The sequence below is a fragment of the Saccostrea cucullata genome, unplaced genomic scaffold (genome assembly GCF_032062105.1).
Source record: "Saccostrea cucullata isolate Sc308-1 unplaced genomic scaffold, CSIRO_AGI_Scuc_v1 ctg5947, whole genome shotgun sequence".
Lineage (NCBI taxonomy): Eukaryota > Metazoa > Mollusca > Bivalvia > Ostreida > Ostreidae > Saccostrea > Saccostrea cuccullata.
In genome coordinates this window covers 38,508-62,995 of record NW_026918111.1, presented here as the reverse complement: position 1 = coordinate 62,995, position 24,488 = coordinate 38,508, and the positions used below count along the sequence as shown (strand labels likewise).

Here is a 24,488-nt window from a genome sequence, read left to right as displayed (position 1 = left end):
ACGTTTTTTGTTCAAAGGAGAAAATGGTCAATTCTTTTGTATTAGTGGATACATCTTTAACGGGCGAAAACAGATAGCACATCAGACGTCTTAGCAGGCATTTGACTATCTTTATAAACAAATAAAAGCAAGATGTGTTTGTGAAACACTGATGCCCCCGTATGGCAACAAAGAGACGATTAATCTTTTCTTAAAAGCAAATTAAATATGTTGGTACCTAAAGTAAGGTCTTCTCACAAGAAATACAGTTGTGAAATATGAGAGCCCTAGCACCACCTGTTCAAAGGTTATGGCCAAGAAAAAGTTTTTGAAAGGTAGGTCAAACTTAAGGGTGAAGGTCAAAGGATAAAAATTGTTGGTTTCTAAGAAAAGGTCTTGTCATAAGGATAATAATTGTGAAGTATAAAGCCAAAGCCCTAACTGTTAAAAGTTATGACCGAGGTTGCAGTTTTTAAAAGGTAGTTGGAACTTCAAGGTCAAAGGGTCAAATTTTTGGTATCCAATGAAAGGTCTTGTCACAAGGAATAAATATATGATGTATGAAAGTCCTAACCTTAACCCTTAAAAAGTTATGGTCAAGGTTTGTTTTTAAAAAGTAGTTGAAACATCAAGTACATAAATCCCCAAGATCAAGGTCAATAGATCAAAAATGTGTGTGTTCGATGAAAGGTTTTGTCACAAAAATACGTATGTGAAGTATGAAAGTCATAGTTTGTACCGTTCAAAAATTATGACCAAAGTAACGGTTTGGAATTTTTGTGTAAAAGTGTGTCAAACCCCAAGGTTAAGGTCAAAAGGTCAAATCTGGTAGTACCCAAAGTAAGGTCTTATAACAAAGAATACACATATAAAATTCATTGCTCCACTAAATCAAAACTTATGAGCAAGGTCAAAGTTTTTGCGGACAAACAGAAAGACAGACGGACATGACAAAAACTATATACTCCCGAATCTTCGATTAAGGAGCCATGTACACTTTACATCTAAAAGTGGTATCAAGTATCAAAACAGAAACAGTGTTTCTTTGTGTTATTCTCGAACCTTGCCCCATGAAGTTCTCATAGATCAAGGAGAAATGCTGGAAAACTAAGTTTTATGGTGATTAATAAGCAAAAAAAAAGATAAGTGTTTTAGGAAAGGTAAAAAAAAGGGGGTCATCAGTTAAATTACCTGTACTTAATCTGATCATGATAATAACTATCGAAAATGCTATGTAGGAGACAGCTTGAAAAACAAATACATCAGCATTCAAGTTTGCAGACAAAAATAGAAAAAAGACAATTTTCACAAATACAAATAATTACTGTTTTCATTCCACATTGTGTGAAAATGTTTGTTAATATTGCTGCCAAGTAAATGAAAATTATTCACCCACAATTATCTTGTTTTAGAACCTTTCATCCATATCTACGAGAAACAAGAAATTTTCACTTTCAGATCTAAATGAACTGTTTAATCTCTTCATTTACATGCCATATCCTTAAAGCAAAATTAAAAAAACTTCAGGTTTATATGTGAACTTCAAGGGGCACGTGATAAAGAAACACTCAGTTTAGTTTTGTTTGATACTTGATATAATTACCTTTAGATGTAGAGTGTACATGAAACATTTCCTGACACTTTACACAAATAAAGTTGGTGTAGATTGTACATGGAATTTGCTTTAACACTTCGTACACTTTTCGGTTTAGGTGTAATGTGTCAAAGAGTTTTCAGACAAAAATGTTGTGCATGTTACACACATTGACGACCGCTATCGGCAATCGTTCAACTCAGTATGTATCAGAGGATTCATCCCTAAACAGATACCTTTACTATTGATTTGTATGAATAATAATTTTAGGCATTTTAAAAAATGTCGAAAATATCTTTTTACTATACAAATGCTACAATAGACGTTTTGTTCAATTTTTTTTATTGTGAAAAGTTATTTGGGGATATCAAAAATGCGTGGACTGATGCTATAAAAACAATACTTTATAGACTGCAGTCGGTGCCTACCAAATTTATAAAGGTACATTAAAGCTTTAAAACTTTTAGCTCTAAAACCCAACAAAAATATAATTAGCTAAAACTTAATCATAATAATGGAACATGATATGACCACCTGGCGTTTAGTTTATGAAGCACGTCAATGACAATCTTCCTTTTGCCACAATACACTTATTTTTATGAAAATCCCCGGAGTTATATTTATAGACCTTCACCTGTCCAGTTTATTTATATAACTTCACAATGTCACGAACAACTGATTTCGATGCATAAAATATAATTGTTTATGATGAAATTATGCATAGAGAACTTGATTATGCCAGCATAGATTCCTTGATGAAGATCAATGTAGATTACACATGAACGTAACTTTTCGATGTACATGTAACTGATTATGCCTGCATTATTTCTTGTCGAGGTACAACGTGTATGGGCGGCGGAAAGGGTAAAAAAGACGTTTATGCAAAACTAACAACTAATTTTATAAACATAATGAAATACAAGATAGACAACCTTCAAAAAAAAATCAACAGACTTGTTTACAAAATCAACAGATTCCGATGCACAACCAACGATCACCAATGCAAAACCAACGGTTATTCACTGAAATGACGCTAGATGGCGTTCAAGAACACATATTACCTTAATTAACGCTAGATAACATCATTATTTGTGTACTTTCATTGAAACATAAATCCCACGAAATTGTCTATCAACATCCATTTGGAAAACATAGGATAATAGCATCATGTCGGAATCTTAAATTCAAACATATCAGAGGCAGCAAGACCTCTACAAACGGCTGTAAATTTATTACAAGAAACCAGTAGAAGATATTAGTATTTTCCCCAAGAGAAAATTTTCGTTTCCTCTTTTGAAAGAAAAAAATCCCCTCACACTCTTAAAAAGTTCATATAAAATTATTTTATTGTGTTCATGCTTTACACAATCTGTTGATACCTGAAAATTCACTAAGGAAGTCGTACTTGTATCATTTTTGCTTTTCTTTGTACGACTCAGTGAAGTCTATTAGATTTATTTTAGAATGAGTTTATTTGTGAAGTATCATGTCGCACAAATATGATTCATATATGTTAGACAATAAGTAAAAAATAATTTTATCAAATCGCATGCATTGTCGAATAATTACGCACTTTTCAATAAAATAGATATGCTCGAATCTAGAGGGGGTCGTTGGGGGTCCGGACACCCCCCTCCCCCTCACCTCTTTGATTTTTTGTAGAGATTTTTATACTAAACCAAGTTTACTTTAAATGACCTTGGGTGCCCCCCCCCCCACCAAATAAAACGCTGTCCCCTCATCAAATAAGCGAATATGCTAAATGGCTATGAAAAGTACTAGGTTTCTATGTTAAACCACCCCATCCCTCCCCCAAATAGGTTTTTTAACGTTTGTGACAAGAGTTTATGTTTGTTTGTTTATTTGTTTGTTTGCTTGTTTGGGGTTTTCTTTGCTTGTCAAGAAAATTATGGGCTGGATCCCCCCCCCGGAAAAAAAACAGGATCTGCGCCTGTATAGATATGAATTATATAATGCAGAAATATGAAATTACCTTCTGAAAATACTTATGTCTGATACATAATAATTTCATGCATGAACTATTTTTCGCCAAAACCAAATGGTTAGTGGCTTATGTGTAATCAAATATACTGAAAGGAAAAAGAAGTGCAAGAGAACATAATATACGAAAATATTTTGACTATGTGGCAGAAAATTATGAAGATTGGTCATATGTGCGGTTCGGTTACATGTACTTTGCACTTAAACCGCTGGTTAAAACTTCTCAACTCTGAAAGTTATGGCGTCACGTGGGGAAAAGTGATAAAAAATCAAAAACACGTGTATATTGATGTTGACAATTTTGTAATCACAATTTGTACATCATTTTTGCATATAAGCAGTCACTATAAATTTCTTGCAATCATGGTATGGCTGACGGAAGTTACACTGTATCTAGTGATTGAATTGCATAAATGAATGAAAAGGCAAAAACATGCTGCTGTCAGTTTCTTTTTAACTTTTCAACTAAAAAAGTTTTGTCGGTTGTCAGTGAGTAGCTTAAACGGTTTCCAACCAACCATGAAGGTGGCGTTGGCGCGTAACAACGTCACATCAAGATAAGGCTTTTCATCATGCCTCCTCTGTTATCTTCAAGGCATTATTACTGAAACCGATATTTATACAGCAGAAAATAATACACGGGATTTTACCCTAATACTGACAGAAACTTTCTGCTCCAATCTGGTCCGTGAGCTTCTCAACTTTACGTTGATTTTACTCTCACACGCGCGCGTACGCGTCGTATGTTTTAAGCATTTTCAGATTGGGTTTTGATGAGACTTTCTTACAAACATTCACGTGTACCAAACCAGCTGGATTCTGTAAATTCTATTCTAAATCGAAAAATTCGTGAGATTCATTTTGCGGGGGGATTTGTTAGCTTAAGAATGTTACAGCTATTCTCAATCATCAGAGCTACTGTCAAAAGGGCTGAATAATAATCCTATGAGAAAGATAAATGCTCTCATGAACTCATTGCACAGGAGAATCAGGGCTGTTACTGGTGCGCAAGGGACATGATGAGAATTTTTATTTTATTTTAATATTAATTCATAAATTTTCTCAAAGTCTCACAATATTTTGGTAACTTGTTGATTAAGGTAGTATTCTTCTCTGGTTACTGACTAGATGAAATATTCAATGTATATTTGCTAATATGTCTTATATATTTAGGTGAAAGAGATTTAAAAGACCATATTTTTCTTTCCACATCACAATTGTACAACTTTAAATAGAAAAAATATAAAAATAACTTAAGTATCCTAAAAAAAATAAGAAAAACAAAGAAAAATCGGATTAGCCAAAATCCATTTTTGTTAAACTATTTGTGTCAATTTGGTAATATCATCTTATAGATTCTATATATTATTATAAAGAAAAACATTTTATCTTTTGAAATAGAAGACACTATTTCATGTTTGGATGCGCGGATTTTTAGATCTAATGATTAATGACCTTGACTCTAATATCCGCGCCAAAACTAATTAACTAATGTTAAACTCTTTGTGTCAATTATTGTTATAATGTGATAAATTTCATTATTTACCCCCAGTATAAAATCTTTTTAATTGCAAAACATTTATCCATAAAACAAAGAAAAACATTTTATCTTTTGAAATTTCAGAGAGTGGTGAGACCCAAGAGATATTTCATATTAATATATCAGTATATTAATATATGTTTAGTTTTATTTTTGATAATTTTGAAGACCCTATTTCATTATGCAGTTATTTTTATTCTTAATGATCAGGGAAAAGGTAATGACCTTGACTCTAATATAAAACGGTCAAAACTAATCTATCTGATACCATCACTTAATAATATTGTCTTCTTGATTCTGTGAAAATGTCATTAATTTTTAAATACAAGAAATACAGTTTTGTGTGAGAAGGATCCTACCTTTTGATGATAACTCTGGAAAACCTATTCGAAAAAAATAGTTTAAATTTAATTCAAATTACTATGCGTTTCTAATTCCTTTTAGTATAGTTGAAACACTGTAGGGCTACAAGGATGAGACTTAATTGCACTCCTGTACCAGTAGTGGTGGCATCTTTGCCAAGGCATGTGCAGTAGACCTTGTGCCCCAAGCCGCCTACTGATTTTCCTAATTTCTCCGAAAAGTATCTCCCAAATCTGGAGTAATCGCTGTCCTACATTCCTTCACCTTACTTTAAAGCAAAACAGGATATGGGTATACAATACATCTTGCCTTAATTTCTTTTCTTTCTACTTTGAATGACTTAAGAGATTCACTGAAATATAAGCACAGGGTCAATCTAATAGAAAAAATGGGTATTACTATATACGGTATATTTTATATATCATGTATATTTCGATATATATGATTTCGATACCAATAATATATTCTTTAATACATCCCCAGGTTTGCCAAGTGGATCCTGATAGATAATTTTGCGGGATTTACGTTCCAATGAAAGTAGACATATAATGATGACATAGAAAACTTGCGCGCCATCTAGCGTTAATTCAGTTAATGTATGTTTTTGCACGCCATCTAGCGTCAATTCAGTGAATAATCGTTGGTTTCGCATTGGTGATCGTTGGTTCTGCATCGGAGTCTGTTGATTTTGCAAACGAGTCTGTTTTGTATTTCATTATGTTTATAAAATTAGTTGTTATTTGCATAAACGTCATTTTTCCCTTTCCACCGCCCATACACGTGTACCACACATGATGAACGTCACTTTTCGATGTTTGTGTACCTGATTATGGACACTCGTCAACTACAAATCGGCTTAAAGTGTGCGTCTCTTCTTTCTTTAAAAGTCTTAATTCTTCATTCAAAGCAGATGATATGGATGTTTTTTTTTATTTTAATTTTTTTTTAAATTTTAGTAAAGCCCTAGCTTAGTTTTTTCTAGGAGTGAAACTTTATAGGAATAAATACTTATGTTGACATGCTATTTGCCAATCAATGATATATTTATATTTGCCAATCAATGATATATTTATAAACTCTAAACGTTTTGACTTTATACCACAAATAGTTTTGGAGCTATTGTAAAAATAATTTTTATTATCGAATGATCAATGGAAGACACAAAAATGATCAACATGGGGGTATCAGTTTTTATGGTGCAAATGGTATGAGTACTATTGATTATCTAATAACAAAGAATGAAAACGCTAGTAACATTGTAGATTTTACTTTAGGAGATTTTTCTGTTTTTTCAGACCACGCACCAATTATTTTTTTCTATAGGTGGTGCATTTAAAGAAAGTGAGGTTGTTTGTGGTCAAGAGCAATCAGATAGAACGGTTTTTAAATCAGTAAAATTGGTTGAAGAAAATGTAACGCAGATAAATACTACTCTCGGCAATAACTATGACTTGCTTTCTGATTGTCTGATTCATTCGTTTGATAGTACAGAAGTAAATCAGTGTGTTGAAAATTTTTGTAAAACATAATGTGAATTAATTCTGCCATACTGTAAAATTATACAGAATAATAGCTCTATATATTAATATGAATAGAAATATTAATTCAAAACATACTGAAGATAAACCATGGTTTAATGAAGAGTGTAAGACAAAGTACATAGAATATGAGACAGCTCTAAACCATTTCAATAAACAGAAATCTACTGATAATAGATTATTATTAGTTAATAAAAAAGCGGCCTACAAGAAAGTTATGAAAAAATGTAGACACAATTACGAGAGACATCAAGGTAATAAAATCGAGTATATTCGGATGTATAACCCTAAAAGTTTTACAAATTGTTTGAACGTAAGAAAGGGCAAAAAAGTTCAGATTTATCGGCTAACAATTTCTTAGAACATTTCAAAACCTTGCTTGAATGTAATACAGAAAACAATAGGAATAATGAATTTAACTACGTAGAGACACGATCATCAGTATACTGTGAATTAGATCAGGAAATTACGGAACAAGAAATTGAATATGGTATTGATAAATTAAAACATGATAAAAGTAATGCAGAAGATTGCATGATTAACAAATTCTTCATTCATTGTAAACAAATACTCATGCCTATTTTATGCATGTTGTTTAATAAAATCTTTACGTCAGGTCATTATCCAGAGAGCTGGGCTACTGGGTGTATAGTGCCAGTTTTTAAGAAAGGGGATAGTAATAATCCTAATAATTATAGGGGAATCACACTTGTTAGTTGCATGGCTAAATTATTTACAAGCATATTAAATAATAGACTGATGCATTGGGATAAAGAATATAACATAATTACAGACGCGCAATTTGGATTCAAGACAGGTGCAAGAACCATTGATGCGATATTTGTTCTACAGACATAAGTTAACAAATTCTTAAGGAACAAAAGGAAACTTTATTGTTTTGTAGATTATCAAGAAGCCTTCGATTATATCAATAGAATTAACTTGTGGCTTAAAATTAGTACTCAGGGTATTCAAGGGAAATTATTTTGTATTATCAAGTCTTTATATGATAATATCAAGGCATGTGTAAAATATAATGGTCTACTTACAGAGTATTTCAAAATTACGTCTGGTGTTCTACAAGGTGAAATTTTATCACCATTATTATTTTCTATGTATTTGAATGACTTTGAACGTCACTTTATTACAAATAATTGTCCATCAATCGAACCGCAGATGATAAATATATTTTTACTGATGTATGCAGATGATACTGTTTTGATATCTGACTCAGCTGAGTGTTTACAAAGAATGTTGGATGCATTATATACATACACAACGGAGTGGAATCTAACTGTTAATGTTGAAAAAACAAAAATATAAATTTTTCGCAATAGTCGTAAAATACTTGAAAATGAACGTTGGATATACAACGGTTGCAATGTTGAAGTTGTTAATCGGTTTAATTATCTAGGTATGTTGTTTAATTATAATTGAAAATTTACTGAAACACAGAAACATTTTTCATGTCAAGGTAATAAAGCTATGTACGGTGTAAATAGTAAAATCAGGGATTTGCATTATAACGTAGAAACACAATTAGCTGTATTCGATACGTATGCTAACAGTGTTATGAGTTATGGTGCTGAAGTATGGGGATTTCACAAGGGTCAAGACATAGAAAATGTTCACTTAAATTATTGTAAAAGAGTCTTAAAGGTCAGACAAAGCACTAGTAATGATGCAGTTTATTGTGAAACAGGTAGATTTCCACTTATACTTGAAAGGAAAAAGAAAATTTTGAAATACTGGGTGAAATTAAAAGACAGTGATAATTGTAGATTACAAGTATGTTATAAAGATATGGTTGAAAATAATGATGAATGGATTGTAAACATTAAGAAGGAATTACAAAGACTTGATTTAGCTGACATGTATAATAGTGATTGTATTAATAATAATACTCTGAACATTATATTTCAAAGAATGTATGACTGTTATAAACAAGAAATTATGGCAAGAATTTGTAATTTATTTAAGAAAACCATTGCATTATAAGTATAGAATACCTATCAGTCGTTTAAGGCTATCAGCTCATGATTTAAGAATAGAAAGGGGAAGGTATAGTAATATAGAAAGAAAAGATAGAAAATGTGAAATATGTATGTCAGGTGAGATAGAGGACGAATTTCATTTTGTATTAAAATGTCCTTGATGTGAAGAACTTAGAATTAAATATATTAAGAGTTATTATTCTAAAAAACCATCAGTATTTAAATTAGTACAGCTACTGAGTTCTACAAATACTAAAGAACTATGTAACCTGGGCAAATTTTTGTACTTTTCTCATCAATTAAGAAATGATGTTCTAAATAATTAAATGATATTGTTATGTAATTAACACATGTATATTGTATAGCCTGTACAAATCTTATGTATGAATATTGTATACCTATGAGATGTAATGTCTCCGGTTGAAATAAAATACAAATACAAAATCATTTTACATTGAACTCATTAATTAATCTTTGACTGGATGGATGTCCACTAATTAATGTCAAGGGATGAATGGATCTTAACTATCTCCTTTGTAGTGCAATCAAAATGCATAATTGTGTCATTCTGAAATTAAATCAGAAAGCAAAGCTTTTGTATAATAAATTTGTTACAAAGATTTATACAAAAAAAAAAAAATGGGCATGCCGATTCCAATACCTCCCCCTCCCCCCAACACACACACACACAGCATGGTTAGTTTTAATTATAAGATTATACAATATCAAGTAAGTTTATTATACAATATCTTATTAGTTTAAATTGCTTTTTCTCAAAGTCATTCAATAAGTAAGGCTTGTCACTAAAACTATTTAAGCTTAAGGCTGATTCCTTCACCCAGGTCCCAAGAGATATAAACAGAGATATTCTACCAGTTAGTTCCTTACACCAAACTAATTAATTTCTCTCTAATTTGACATGATTTGACATGCAATTTTCTGTTACGAAATTCTCCTTGACCAGTGGTTGGGACAGGTAGATTATCTCTTATAAATAACATTTGTTATGGATTGCTGTAAGTGTATAATGAAAAATTTTTTTTCTTAATTTAGCCTTTTTTAAATAGGGATATAGCAGCACTCTTACAATTTTGGGGATTTGTGTAATTCAATAGTAAAAGAATTTTTTTTTTAAAAATTAACTTAAATTAAAGGTCACAGTGGCCTTGAAATAGGCTGTGATATACCTTCTACCCAAGATGCATAAATTGGCCAAGTTTGATGCTTGTAAGTCTAACAGTTTTCTAGTTATGAGCCAAACAAAACCACAAAACGAAAAAGAAAAAACGCCTGTAAAATGCATAAAAATCATCCAATCGTCCTGAAAATACCAGGTGCACACTTTCATATGGTTAATAATAAGCGTACAAATTTTCAGACAAATCCATCCAATAGTTTCTGAGACAAAGTCTTGTCTACAGACGGACGGACAAACGGACAGACAGACAGACATGCTGATTCCAATATACCCCCCTAAACTTCGTTTACGGGGGTATAAAAATCATACCTCTGAGTAAATGAAAGGGCATCTGCATTTTCACGCTGTTGCTGTCTCACATAAGAAAAATGAACAACAAACACATTTAGAATTCCCGAGTGATCTGTTCTGACTTTAGCATGAATAATAACTCTTTTATTTGTGTCTGGTCCCTGCTGATATGGAACAACCTTTCTATTTGCAGACACAATAGGATATCTGCTCAAAATTCCAATACCTAAAACATCACAAACAAGGGATGACTTTGTGTTTATTCTTGACAAAAAATTACAGCATTAGCAATATTATCATGATTATGTTCACTGTATCAAAATATGAAAATTACAGCAATAATGTTCACTGTATCAAAATATGATAATAAAAAAGAACATCATAAATATTTTAAATTCATTAAGGAGTTTTTACCATGGATGTAAAATTTACTTTATTACTACAGTGTTTATGCCCACAATATAAGGATAATTATGTTGATGTAAAAATCATTCAACATGAAGAGTTTTCTTATCTCTTTAGTTAATGAGGCTTACTGTATGTCAGACTGAAAAATTAATCATGCACTCATATTATGTCATTCTACATTAAGAATTAACCTTTCACAGAATGTTGGATACCTTCTCCCTTCCATCCTCTATGAATCAAGTTATCCTTCCTTGATACATCATTTGCTTTACTTATAAATGACCACTGGTATTCAGGAAGCAGTTTCTGAAGATCAGACACCTGGTTCCTTCCTGTTTCAGCATCAAATCTCACCTCTTGAAAACCAATGACATCAGACTGTTCTTCCCTTATCTAAAAAGACATGCATGTTTACAGAACAACGGTTGCCTTTTCTGCAGCCAGACAGAATTCCTTATTCAGGTCTAGCACAATCTCTTGATTTAGCTATATAGCTTGAAATAGATATATTGCTTTGCTAAGCTTATTAATGCAAATCTAAATCAAAGATAGTTCTAATATTGCACTTTTGAAACATAAATATTTCCATTGTTTTAGTAACTGTGCACTATGCATGCTATGCGTGTGATAAAATCCAAAGGGCATTTTAATAAAACATTTGATCACATTATTCATGTTATTATAATGAATATAATGATTATAACCAGCTTCATCATGTACATGTCATATCATTCTGCCAATGAACACTCTAAATAACAATTTTGGATTGATATCAGGGATCTCATTAGCTGCAGAACTGTAGCACTCCGAAAAATAATATACTGAGGGGCCGATCTGTCAATATATATATTTTTGGAGAGCTATTTTTCTGCAGCTAGGATCTTATGGATCCCTGCAGATATGCAGACTATAAAATAAATATCAGGTCTTGATAAAACACACCATTCTTGCTATTCGATATTTTCTGAGATTCCAGTTAAACATTATGTTCCATAAATTGTATGTTGTAACCTTCATCAGGCCGAATACTGGCGATGTCAAATAAAAACGACAACAATAATGTGATGATAAGCATTTTTCTTCCATTATCCGGGCACCGTCCAAGTTTGTGTTCCGAATTATTTTCAGTACAAGAACTTTGATTAAATAAGATTTTACTACTTGACGATTTCAATCAATCTACATGTAATTCTTAACCACATTCTTAGAAGTGTCCATTTTCGCCTTCGTGAACAGAAGAGCTAATGAGCAACTACCAATTTGTAAACATTGCATACAGTAGCAAAAAGATATGGATTTTAAAGCATTGCTACAAGCAGAAATTAACAGAAAAAGACAAAAAGTAGAATCGAAAGACATACTTGTAAGCTTTTACATTTTTCTTTCGATTGCATTAAACTACACGTTGAAGATCTGAAATATTTTTTGTTTCATGTAAAACTTTTTTATGATTTCAGACACCAAATAAAAAGTATTTCAAACGAGGAGATTTAGCAGTAAAGGAAGAATATTGGAAAAGACAAAAAAAGAGGCAATGACAAAAAACAGGAATCTCCAGAAAAGGTTGTCATTTTGCCTTTATCATGCTTACCATACATCTGATCACTTGCAATATTAACCAGCCAGCTAGATTAAAGTCCTTGTAATGGTCTGTCAGGTTAATCTACCACTTTCAGTCAGTTTATCTCGTGATTTCAGAAATCTTCCAAATCTCCGACCAAGTGTGCCTCACAAAATGATTTGAGAGAACGTGCTTGAATTCTTACTGTAAAATTTAACATTTTTATCATGTTTATTCACAGAAAATTTATTTCCGCATAAATAAATTTTTACCTAAACTTACATATGAAAATAACTAGAATTTGTGTAAAACTTTGTCTCTTTATAAATCCCCAAATCACATTTTGCTATTACGAAAATACGGAAATCGGAAATACGCTCGTTTGGAATTTACCAGTTAGTTTTTGTTATGATCTGTCTTAGTTTCAAGCTTTTAAACGCTAAAAAAGAGAAAGATTTCAAACACATTAATGATGTCAGGTTGCCAAAATGCTGTGGTTTTATAAAATGACAAAGCCCATTTGTTAAACCATGTTTTTGTAATCAGAAAAGCAGTTGTTCTCCTTTATATACGTTAAATATCGACGGAAACTGAAATCTTACTGGCAAAAGCAAAATCTCATGGACAATTCTAATCAAAAATACTGAGAGACAATGAAATGGGTAAACAGGTCTGAGAAAAAAGTCACAAGTATTCTAGTACATGTATTTTACTAAGGTACATCTACTACTAACATGACTGAATGTTCTAATTACTTTCTAATCATGCTATTAAATTGAATATCAGGAGAAAGATTCACAAGAAGATTTTGTAGGACAGTCTGAAGAAAAGTTCCCTCAACTGGCAAGAAAAAATTTAGGTCTTTATTGTCAAAATGATTGATGCCAAAAAACTATATACGTTTGAATCATTGTAATTTTATTAAACATTGTAAACGTGTTTTAGAAGCTTTCTTTTTAAACAAGCCCCATTTTTTACACATGGTACAGATATTAATTTATTGAGGTTCTATTTTCATTGGCAAACAAAAATACATTGGTTAGTTTGGACATGATTTTGTGAATAGCACATATATTCCAAAGACTGAATATTCAATACGAAAGAAAATAAATGCTCATTGGGATGAATCTGAGGGTAAGGCCATAGGGCAACCCACTGTGGCCACAAAATCCATGAATATTCATGTCCCACAAAAAGGATTCCACAATATCCATCAGTTAATAGTTATTTGTTGAACTGACAGACAATGCCTGAACTGTGATGGGAATTGTTGAATTTTAGTAGGACAGTATTACAGTACTCATTTTATTGATTTATTTAGCATGAAAAATTTGAATTCTTTATTAAAGTGCTTAATTTGTAATTGCCAATTAGAAAAAAAAACTTATTCTTTTCTATTCATAAATAAAAATGATATCCTGTCACATGTAGAAATGGAATGGTCAAGTTGTATTTATTCTTAATATTTATTCTTAATATTTATTCTTTATTCTTAATTTTTTCCTCTAAATTTTATTTCAAACAATTTGAAATAATAATGGAAAAAAAAAACGTAAATACATAATTTAAAGGAAAATTTGGTCAAACTTTTGAAATGCACTAAAAATTTCTTTGGAAGAAGCTGTCAAAAAAGTAAATGGCAAAGATATTGATCATGATTTTGAATGCTGATAGAGTGACAGTCCCTTTATAATGACAGGTAATAAGAAGACTTAGAGAGAGACATGAGCCTATCCGACTCTCTGGGGAGAGTGATTATGAAGCTTATCTTCGACTAAAAAGACTAGAAACTGACGGCCCTGATGCCAGAGAGGTATGTCATTTGTTTCAAAAGAAAACCATTGTTTTAGTTAAGATTTGTTCAAGCTTTCTTTTTAGATAATACTGCAATAGTTTCAATACACAATTTACAGATATAAATGATTTGTGCTTTCAAACAAAGATGTTTTCCCCCATGTTTTCTGTAATCAGCATCTATCACAAAGGTGAGTCACAATAATTACATGTACCCAATATTGCTAGGATACAGGTAGATACAAATAAAATATATTTTACACATAAAAATTGATTCTGAAGGATTTGTTGGTTAAACTAAAATGTATTTGGGGAAAGGCATAGATCTATGCTTGTATATTACCAATGTTTGGCATTTTCTGTTAACAGGAGGGTTTCAGGAATGAGTTCAAAGCAGCTATGGACAACGTGGACGAAGACTATTTCAAAGAAATGGTAGAAGCTGCCACGTCAGGCAAAGGTGGCAAAAAGTCAAATGATGTCTCAATCAAAGATGACGGATACCACAGTGGAGGACATTCAGGTACACTTTATTCAGTCCTCTTTTATTTAATTCGGTAAAAATGTGTATTAAATGCGAAACTCACAAATTTTAACAAAACTAATAAAAAATTTAAACTTTTGCAATAACGATGGAACTTGTATTTTGCTATGTTTGACCGGAATGTAACTTTTATTTAAAATAAAAAGAAAAATGACGTCTCTAATGATTTAAATCTTCCAAATCTATGTTGAACTTGCAAAAGTAAGCAATTTTTGATAAATGATGCCAAAAAACTGTACTTCCTATATTCTAAATGGTTAAGTGACAATGATCGACGGACGGAAAATATATTGTTTTTACTTCCAGTGACAAATATTTCCCAAAAACGTGTCAAGAACTTTGGCAAAAATAAATGTTCATTTTCTGGGATGTAAATGTGAGGGTTGGCCGGAAGTGAACGTCACAGGACGTTTTATATATCAATTTTTTACTAAAGATTTTTGAACAAGACTTTGCTTCAACTTTGGCTTGTTTAGGACAAACTGTTCTTAATACATTTTTGATATATATTGACTGAAAAAATTTTGGCACCTTTAGACCCAGCTTGAGGGGTTTTTTTCTCTTTTTGAAAGATATAATTTGATTAAAGATCTTGTAATTCTGCACAAATTTATGTATCTATATATAAAATATTTTTAAACTTTTTTTTAAAAAATTTCTTTGAAAATATGTGTAAATTTTCGCTCTTTTAGGAAAATAATTTTTTACCCCTAATTCTGTAGCGCCATTTTGAATAAAGAAATCGAAAAACAAAAAAAACCGATGTGCACAACTTCAATCCTTTTTTTATTATTTCACATACTAAAATTAGTAAAATTTCTATTAAAAAGCCTTTGTGGTCTACATGTAGCCTTTATCAGCTTTAAATAAAGCCCATATAAATTTTCGTTTAAAGGTTGAAATTTGAATATAGTAAAACCGGAAACTGTGAATTTTTGAAATATTGAATAATACAACATTCTAATAGAGTTTTTGAAATTCTAAAGAACATCTGAAAATTTGTTTGCAAGAAATCTATTGTCGAAATGGGTATTTATCAGATATACAGGCTTAAATTTGTCAGTATTCTAAAATGAGTAGTAAAAAAAAAAAAGAATAATAATATATTTTACCAACAGAATCATGTAGAAGGTATCCGTTTCCAACTTAATTAATACAATTAAACTTTATTTTTTGGAACTAAAAGGAATAAAAATTTAAAAAAAATAACTCAAGGTATGGACAGATAAAATACTTGAAGAAAAAGTGGAAATGGGGTTAACAAATACCTTGATATATCTATATGTTTTTAAGATAATGATCAAACATGTGATTCTCGAACTCATGTGATTAAAAATATACTGTATACAAAATTTTCGCAATAAAGTTTTTTTTTTATTCAGCTAATTCCTTTCGCCCTGAAATATTTAGGAATATTTTAAAATTACAATTCACATGCTTAAAAATACAGTATAATTTCTTAAAAAAAACTGTGACTGGGTGAATTTAAAACGGGGTTAAATTGTTTGCAAGAGTGAAAGGGCGAAAATAAGATGGGGCGAAAATAACCCTGTATACAGACAGTATATGAATTTTTTAATGGAAAAGCTTTGAAAAGAAAATAGTCAGGCTTGTTTAGACATACTGTTCTTGGACATAAGCCAAAATTTTTACAGAAAGTTAGTTTTATTGAAGTAATTAGTTAAAATGCATGTTTCTGTACTTTGTATATCTAAATATAAGCTGTAACATTTTTTTTATGAATAGAAAATTGTAAAGAAGAAATGCGTTTCGAAAAGGATTAGAATGAAATAGGAAAAGGTGATTTCTAATGAAAGAGAATATGAAACTATGGTCGTTCGATTGATCAATTCTGAGATTTCTGAAGGTAGGTAAAGAAAGAAAACAATGCAAAATACAGAATAACATACTGTAAGTCGTTTTAATTCCATGGTTTTAAAATTTCATGATATCTTAAGAAGCAACCTTTATGATGGTTTTAATTTCACGCTGCAAGAAATTAATTCAAATTTCGTATTAGCATTTATGTGTTTTTAAACACTTATAATAGCATTCATGATGTGTTAAATTTTTTTATTGGAAAAATGATAAATCGAGAAATGTAGGGAAATTAAAACCATCATGATTGTTTGCCAATCTACAATATTATCCTTGACTATGTTAAACTACATGGTAGCTAATGATATAAATGTCAATTAATCATCTTATCCTAACTTTGAGAATATATTGGAAACTTTAAAATGAGATTAAGATCATATTTTCTGTCACAGTACCTATTGAAAATGTGGAGACAGACATTAAATGAGAGGACAGAGGAAGAGAAAAGGACATTAAAGGGAAAGGAAGCAAGTGTCATTCACACACAGACTGTCAGCTATCTCAAGCCCCTGTTAAGGAATCTCAAACACAAGGTACAATATACTGTCAGCTATCTCAAGCCCCTGTTTAGGAATCTCAAACACAAGGTACAATATACAGTCAGCTATCTCAAGCCCCTGTTTAGGAATCTCAAACACAAGGTACAACATACTGTCAGCTATCTCAAGCCCCTGTTTATGAATCTCAAACACAAGGTACAATATACAGTCAGCTATCTCAAGCCCCTGTTTATGAATCTCAAACACAAGGTACAATATACAGTCAGCTATCTCAAGCCCCTGTTTAGGAATCTCAAACACAAGGTACAACATACTGTCAATCTCAAGCCCCTGTTTATTTGAATCTATGGAACACAAGGGACAATATACAATCAAAAAACTATCCAAGCCCCTGTTTAGGAATCTAAAAAAACAAGGTACAATCACCTTGATATTTCTATGTCAAGACAATATCTCAAGCACCTGTTTATATATGAATCTTTTAAACACAAGGTACAATATACCAGTCAGTTCTCAAGCTGTTCTGTTATAGGAATCTCAAACACAAGGTACAATTTACTGTTAAATTCATGTGTCTGCTATCTCAATAAAAGCTGTAACCTTTGTTTAGGAATCTCAAACACAAAGGTACAATATCAGTCAGCTATCTCAAGCCCCTGTTTAGGAATCTACAAACACAAGGTTTAAAAATTTCATGATATCTCAAGCTGTTTAGTTTTAATTTCAAACACAAGGTTAATTCAAATACAGTCAGCATTTATATGTTTTTAAGCCCATTCATGTTTGTTAAATTTTGCAAACACAAGGTACAAATTAAAACCATCATGATTGTTTGCCAATCTCAATATTATCCTTGACTATGTCAAACACAAGGTACAATATACTGTCAATTATCATCAAGCCCCTGTTTATTAGAAACTTTAAAATGAGACTCATAATTACAAGGTACAACATAAAATGTCACTAGACATTAAATGAGAGGACAGAAAGCCCCTGTTTAGGAATCTCAAATCAAAACAAGTACAATATACTGTCAGCTATCTCAAGCCCCTGTTTAGGAATCTCAAACACAAGGTGCAATATACTGTCAGCTATCTCAAGCCCCTATTTAGGAATCTCAAACACAAGGTACAATGTACTCTCAGCTATCTAAGCTCTTGTTACCTCAAGTTTAATATTAGTCAAGGAATTATCTTGTTTAGGAACAAAAAAGGTAAAATTTTTACCCTGGGGTCAAATATCTGAAAGATACTGGAATCTCATACAGGTCAAATGGATAATTCAGACTATGCCCCTGTTTAGGAATGTTAAGTACAAAATACTTTAAGAAAAAAAAACATCTTTTTTTTCTCAAACACAAGGTACAAATACTAAACTAACTATTCAGCTTGCCCGTGTTAAGGAATCTTTTACAAACACATTGATGAATATATGCTATAAAGTTATCATTGTTACCTCAAATGCATAGAGACTATAAAAAATAAAAAAGAAGAGTAAAGGTAAATGGTTACATGATTTGTTTTGTAATGTTGATGACATTAAAAATAAACATATATAATTTAAAATTAAATATTACTGCCTCAAACGTATTTTTTTCATTTAATAGAAAATCTTGTTTTCATAAAGAAATAAATCTGTTGTTTAAGGAATCACTGTCTAGAAGATTGTATGCCAAACATCATAGTTCAATATACATGTCAATTATGGCAAAGCCCTTGGCCTTTGAACTTCCTTATTTGTTTAATTCTTTTCCACAATGGACAATTTTTATGGGGGCCAAATGGTGGGAATCCAAAATACTGTCATCAGAAAGCAATATCATAAACAGTTAATATGAAACTAAAGGAAAATTAGTTTTAAATATTAGAAGGTTCAAAAAAACCTCATCAATTTGAGCTGAAATTATGCAATAGCATTATACTTTTCACCTTTTAGTTATGAAGAGTCCCATATTTTACAGCAAATCCAATTATCTTGTTAAAAAATTTTCACTATCTTCAAAGAACTGATCGTAATTAACTTTATGTTGGCCATTTTGGCTTCTTCTGACAACTCATGTTTCTCATTTCATTTTTTAAAGAGGTACATGACACAATTGGGTGAAATCACTTGGAATTTAACCTGATCAATTTAGTGTTAATTTTGACAAGGGGAGACTGTTCAAAGCTCTTTATATTAAGAAAAATAATAATGTGATTGGACAGAAAACAAAAAAAACTTCTTCATTCAAACTGAAGGTAAACTGTTTACTGGGCTAGAAAATTGTTTAATTGGAGTTACATAATTATGCAAAATTCTCATGTGTTGTTATGTTGAAAAACATCTTGCCTCAATCTGGGGTAGTGTATTCTGTGCCAATTGTTAAAATCATGAAAATATAGATTTGTAGGGCAAAGGCCATTTTGATGATAGGGAATCAAAGTTTTACATTGAAATATATAGGAAAAATCTTTGAAAATCTTCTTCTCAAGAACCACTGGGCTAGAAAAGATGAAACTTATTTATGAAAAAATGGGTTTAGGCATCCTGGGGTAGTGAAAGATTGCCAAATTGTTCAAAATCATGACCCCCGGGGTAGGGACTGTTATATATGTTTCAATTAATAAAGCAAGTGTGTTCCAAAAGATTTCATGATTTTAAGTAGGTATTTATTGTTTCCATGGAAACAAATCCTGCTGCAGTAAAACAGATATAATTATGTCAGTTTAAGTTTGAAAGTTCATCTATTTTTGTCCCGGTAAATAAATTAATTAGAAGTAAAACACACATTGGTGGCATTGCTATGAGTTTGTAACTGGTACATCAATACTTTTGATAATCCAGTGGATCATTCCTGAATTATCTGGTTCAATAGCAACTGTTTGTTTTTTTAAATTATGAATTTCTAGTCTATTTTCATGTTAGTAAAATGACAAGGTTTATGGAATTCATTTCATTGAAGAAGACACATAATCGTGCAATAAAGCAGTAGATTTTGTATATAAAACATATCAATGAAAAGGATTTTCCTGAACTATTGGCTGCCTTAGCAACCATTTTTAAAAATAAATTATGAATTACTATTTTGATATTTAGTGAAATACAATTAAATTCAGTTTATTTTACTGAGAAAAAAAATAATGAATGAAGCTATAATATTATTTGTTGTATACTTGTCAGTATAACAAAATCTATGATAGCAACCAATATAAGGAATTGTTCAAAAACTATTTGCCATAGCAACGTTTTTAGACGTTTGAATTTTTATTTATTTTTCTTTGAAATGTATATAAGTGAAATAACAAATATAAAAGTTATCTATTTAAAATTGAAGAAATTAATGCGTCATGCACTGAGTTTTTTAAGATTCTGCATAATGACAACGTTCACAATTATTTTTTTCCTGACTTTTTGGTTGCTATAGTAACAAATTATTTTTGTTTAATTTATGAACTTATATATTTATCATAATATTGTAAAATTATGATGTTTAGTAGTGTGATTTGCTTTACTTTTGACCTTTCTAAAGTTATGATGCACAAAAAGGAGCCAAATGTTGAATCTACAAATTAATCCAAAATTTCCATAGCAACCATTTTTTTTTCGTTTTATCTTGCAGGAAGAAATAATACCTCTCTAGAAATTTTATATTTTGTTAAGTTAGGAATGTCCTTTTCAGTGATGGTAGTTGTTTGTTATTTAAAAGGTTCCTTTTTGTTCCTAAATTTTTTTTTATTAGAAAATAGCCAAAAATTGGGCCTTTTTCAAATTTGTGAAATTTTGAAAAATTCACATTTTCACTTTTATGAAACTTGAATAATTTCATATGTATGGTAGTTCTGTACACAAATACTATCAAAGATATGAAGCAACAAAAAAATGTAAAAAATATACAGAAAGTAAAAATTTTTGATAAGATAAAATAAAAAATCCGTAGGTTGCTCAAGTCTTTTTGGCATCAAAATTTATCATTACCGAAAAGGGACCAAGATGTGAAATTAACCCCAATAATGTTCTGTCACAGGGCCTTTCTACATCTTGTGAAAAAAAATCGAAAACTTGAAAAGCAGACACACGTTTTTCGAGAGAGAGATTAATACGTTAAATATTTAAATTTCATCGCGGCATGATGGATGATTCGTTCTCCCTTACTTGTAGATTTAAAAAAAGATATAATAAAGAAAGATTAAATAAAGAATTAATAAAGGAAAAGAGAGAAGGAAAGAAAAAGACGAAAAACACCCCTGTATTCCCAACGCATCTAATGATATCTGTACTTAATTTTTTTAAAATAAAAAATAAATACATGTACACTGTTACAAGTGAAGTTTCTTCTTTAATTTTCCCAATAATTTTAATATAGAACATAAAATAATTGGAAATGGTACAGAAGATGTTCAGGATAACAGCATGCATTTTAGAGACAAATAAAATTAGTTCTTCCGCAGATGCGTCAGACTTTACGCCAAAATAATTTCAGTGACAGGAAGAGGGCATAGTCATATTCTTCTACAACAAGGACATACATGTATAATACAAGAGCTTCCTCTTCCTCTTTCGATCAGAATTTTTGATGTAGAAGGTTAGCACCTCTTATGTTATATGATTATTATTTGGGTTTTCTGAACCACAGCATTTATAATACAGCAAAATAAATCATCTTCTGGATTACTATTTGATAACAATGTGGGAAGATGACGACCATTTATGCCGACTTTTGGCGGACAGTTTATTAAACCCAGTTGGTTTTTTGCCAGTTCAAAGGTTGAATAGGCGTGTGGATGATATTTTGTCGGACATTCATTATTATGGAAGAAACGTGGAGGTTGTTAAGACCGGGAGTTGGGCCGAGGGGTTCCGCATGCGTGGAATAGACGTTGATAGGATGTATATAGATAAAACTGCGATGGTATCAGAAACTCCAGAAAAAATACCCAATAAGTTCTGTGCCATCAAAATCGACAAGTACGCAGATATTCAAAGGGGATATGCAAAATTAATATTGCTCACGCCACACAAAGCAGAACAACACTTGCGACTGGCAGTGGTACGTGAATGTGGAACGTTGTACATATCAAGTAGTGTGTATATAGAATCTCATGTAGGAGAAAACCAGGAAAGGCATGGGCCCTGTGTAAAGACAGTGGCGCAGCATGGAACGGAGCAAGACGACGCACACTGTTTAAGCTGCCCGCACTGGCCCTCTGATGGAATGGAATGGTACCACAGAAGAAGGCAACATGGATGGCCAGAGCGTCACTTAGTGAGGGAAATATACAATAAAGGATGCCATGTGGTGCCCATTGGTCGTAAATTCATTGACGGAAAAGGACTTTGGTGTGTTGACTCCATGTCCTGGCGATTTTCATTTTCAGTCGCAGAAAAGCGATTAGTTTATACATTTAATGATACACAGTTTTTGGTTTATGGCATATTCAAACTTTTAGTCAAAGAGGCATTCCGGGAGACCCGAAACGTTTTGTGTTCGTATTTCATGAAAACGCTTTTATTTTGGTGTATTGAAGAAACACCAAAAGAATGGTGGAAACAAGAACGCTTAGTTTCTTGTATAGAAATGTGCTTCAAACGACTTATTTCCTGGGTTTCCAATGGATATTGTCCTAACTATTTTGTAAGAGAAAACAATATGTTTCTTGGCAAGCTAGATGAAGTGGAGCGTGAATCCCTTTTTATTCATTTGTCAGAGCTGTATGGAGAGGGTTGGAGGTGCCTCTTGACCTGTCCATCCCTAAACAACTTGAAAGCCTCTCTTCAAAGAGTAAGACTACAGATTCTAGAGGCCCCGTGCGAATCTTATATCTCTGACCCGGACGAGGATTTCAGACTATTGGGTTTTCAAACACGGAATGATTCTAGTACACCAAAGGAAGATATCGAAGATGGCGCATTCTTCTCTCATTTGGAATCCATTGTTCAGGGTCACCCAAACTTCAGAGGTCTTGATAAAGAGTTTTTCAATGCAGTGGGCCTTTTACTTGCAGAGGGATCGCAACTGGATACCTTAATGCATGATACCGTCACCCTCTACATGTATAAAATTCTACAACACATTGCTATGATCTTTCTTTATAAAGGTCTGAATGACACTCGTAGATGTGCACGTTTTCGGTACGGACAAATCAGACGGGCACTTGGCTTGGTGAAACTTACAAATTCAGCAGATATAAGTAGAGGAAGGCTAACTTTAGCAACGGCTTATTACTGTATGGGAAACTATCGCGATGCTTTGAAAATTATCCGACAATATGAAGTTTTCATAGATGACAATCGAGGTGTTCTCTATGTAAGCTCGAGGTATCCAAATGAAATGGGCGAGGAATACATTGCCAATTTCTGTAATGGTAATTTATCAAGAATTCAAAAAGCCTCAATGGCAGTTTCGTACGATTTTGAAGTGTTTCGGACGATGCCAATTCATCCGAAGGAAATAGCGTTTGAAATTCTTCTAATGAAAGATGCATCTGCATTTATTTCTTTTCCTCCTCAACCCTATTCCATTTTTTTGAAGGCTTTGTGTTATTCTAAGATAAATGACATGTATAGTGTAAAAATGCACAAAGAGGCACTACAGAGTATTCTTACGTTGACCCACGATGCTGCGTTGTATCTGCTTTACACAATGATAGCAATACTAGAAACCAAACTGGACCGATTTGACAAAGCTTATCAGAATCACTATTTGGCTTACTGGCATAAGAAGCATTTGACGTGGAGAGAAGAGCACTGCAGTGAATGGGATTCCGTACAGTCTAATTTGTTGAGCGTGGCAGTAATGCTGAGACTCTTGATTTAAGGCTTTTGTTACTAGTATATAAAACTGAACTCTTATAAACATGTAATTTACCTACCGTGTAAGGAGTATATTTAATCTATTTCAGAAGAATATTAATTAACAGAAAAGTGCTGTTGAAGATTACTTATTTTTCACCTGGTTTCAGCACTTTTTAAAAATTACAAAAAAGTATAATACATGTAAGAATTTAAAATCTTTTTACACATTGCTTTTTGAGAAAATACATGATAAAATCTGAGTGTACACGTACTGGTGTATTAACTGTATTTTAACAATTTTTTAGTGTTCAATTAACCCGTTACTCGGTCCGAAAAATAAACAGCTATTACCGGTAACAAAACATTAATCGATTGCCATGCCTTGTACCTATATACTAGACAATGTATGTGTATTTCATAGAAGAATACGAGTATTAGATTTTGAAAATAAAAAGCAAAAAAATATAGAGTAATATTTTGGGACACTAAAGTGTCTAATAATGAAATGATATAATATACTATAATGTGGAAAAT

At 31.7% G+C, this 24,488-nt stretch overlaps 3 protein-coding genes and 1 pseudogene across 4 annotated transcripts in view; 3 read left to right on the top strand and 1 right to left on the bottom strand.

Moving 5' to 3' along the window:
• The window catches only part of LOC134249356 (uncharacterized), a 57,864-nt gene that overhangs the window by 16,625 nt on the left and 16,751 nt on the right, over positions 1 to 24,488 (top strand). The gene's annotated exons all lie outside the window — the stretch shown is intronic.
• On the bottom strand, positions 10,318 to 11,973 carry LOC134248997 (uncharacterized). The gene is made up of 4 exons (XM_062731396.1): positions 11,849 to 11,973; positions 11,119 to 11,299; positions 10,517 to 10,724; positions 10,318 to 10,330 (listed from the first exon to the last, which is right to left on the bottom strand). Exons 1-4 carry the CDS (start codon positions 11,921 to 11,923, stop codon positions 10,318 to 10,320), a joined length of 477 nt encoding a protein of 158 aa, XP_062587380.1. The 5' UTR covers positions 11,924 to 11,973.
• Positions 12,060 to 17,525, top strand: LOC134248893 (pre-mRNA-splicing factor 18-like; annotated as a pseudogene).
• On the top strand, positions 21,594 to 23,976 carry LOC134249520 (uncharacterized). The gene has a single exon (XM_062731888.1). The coding sequence runs from the start codon at positions 21,847 to 21,849 to the stop codon at positions 23,974 to 23,976; it is 2,130 nt and encodes a 709-aa protein (XP_062587872.1). The 5' UTR covers positions 21,594 to 21,846.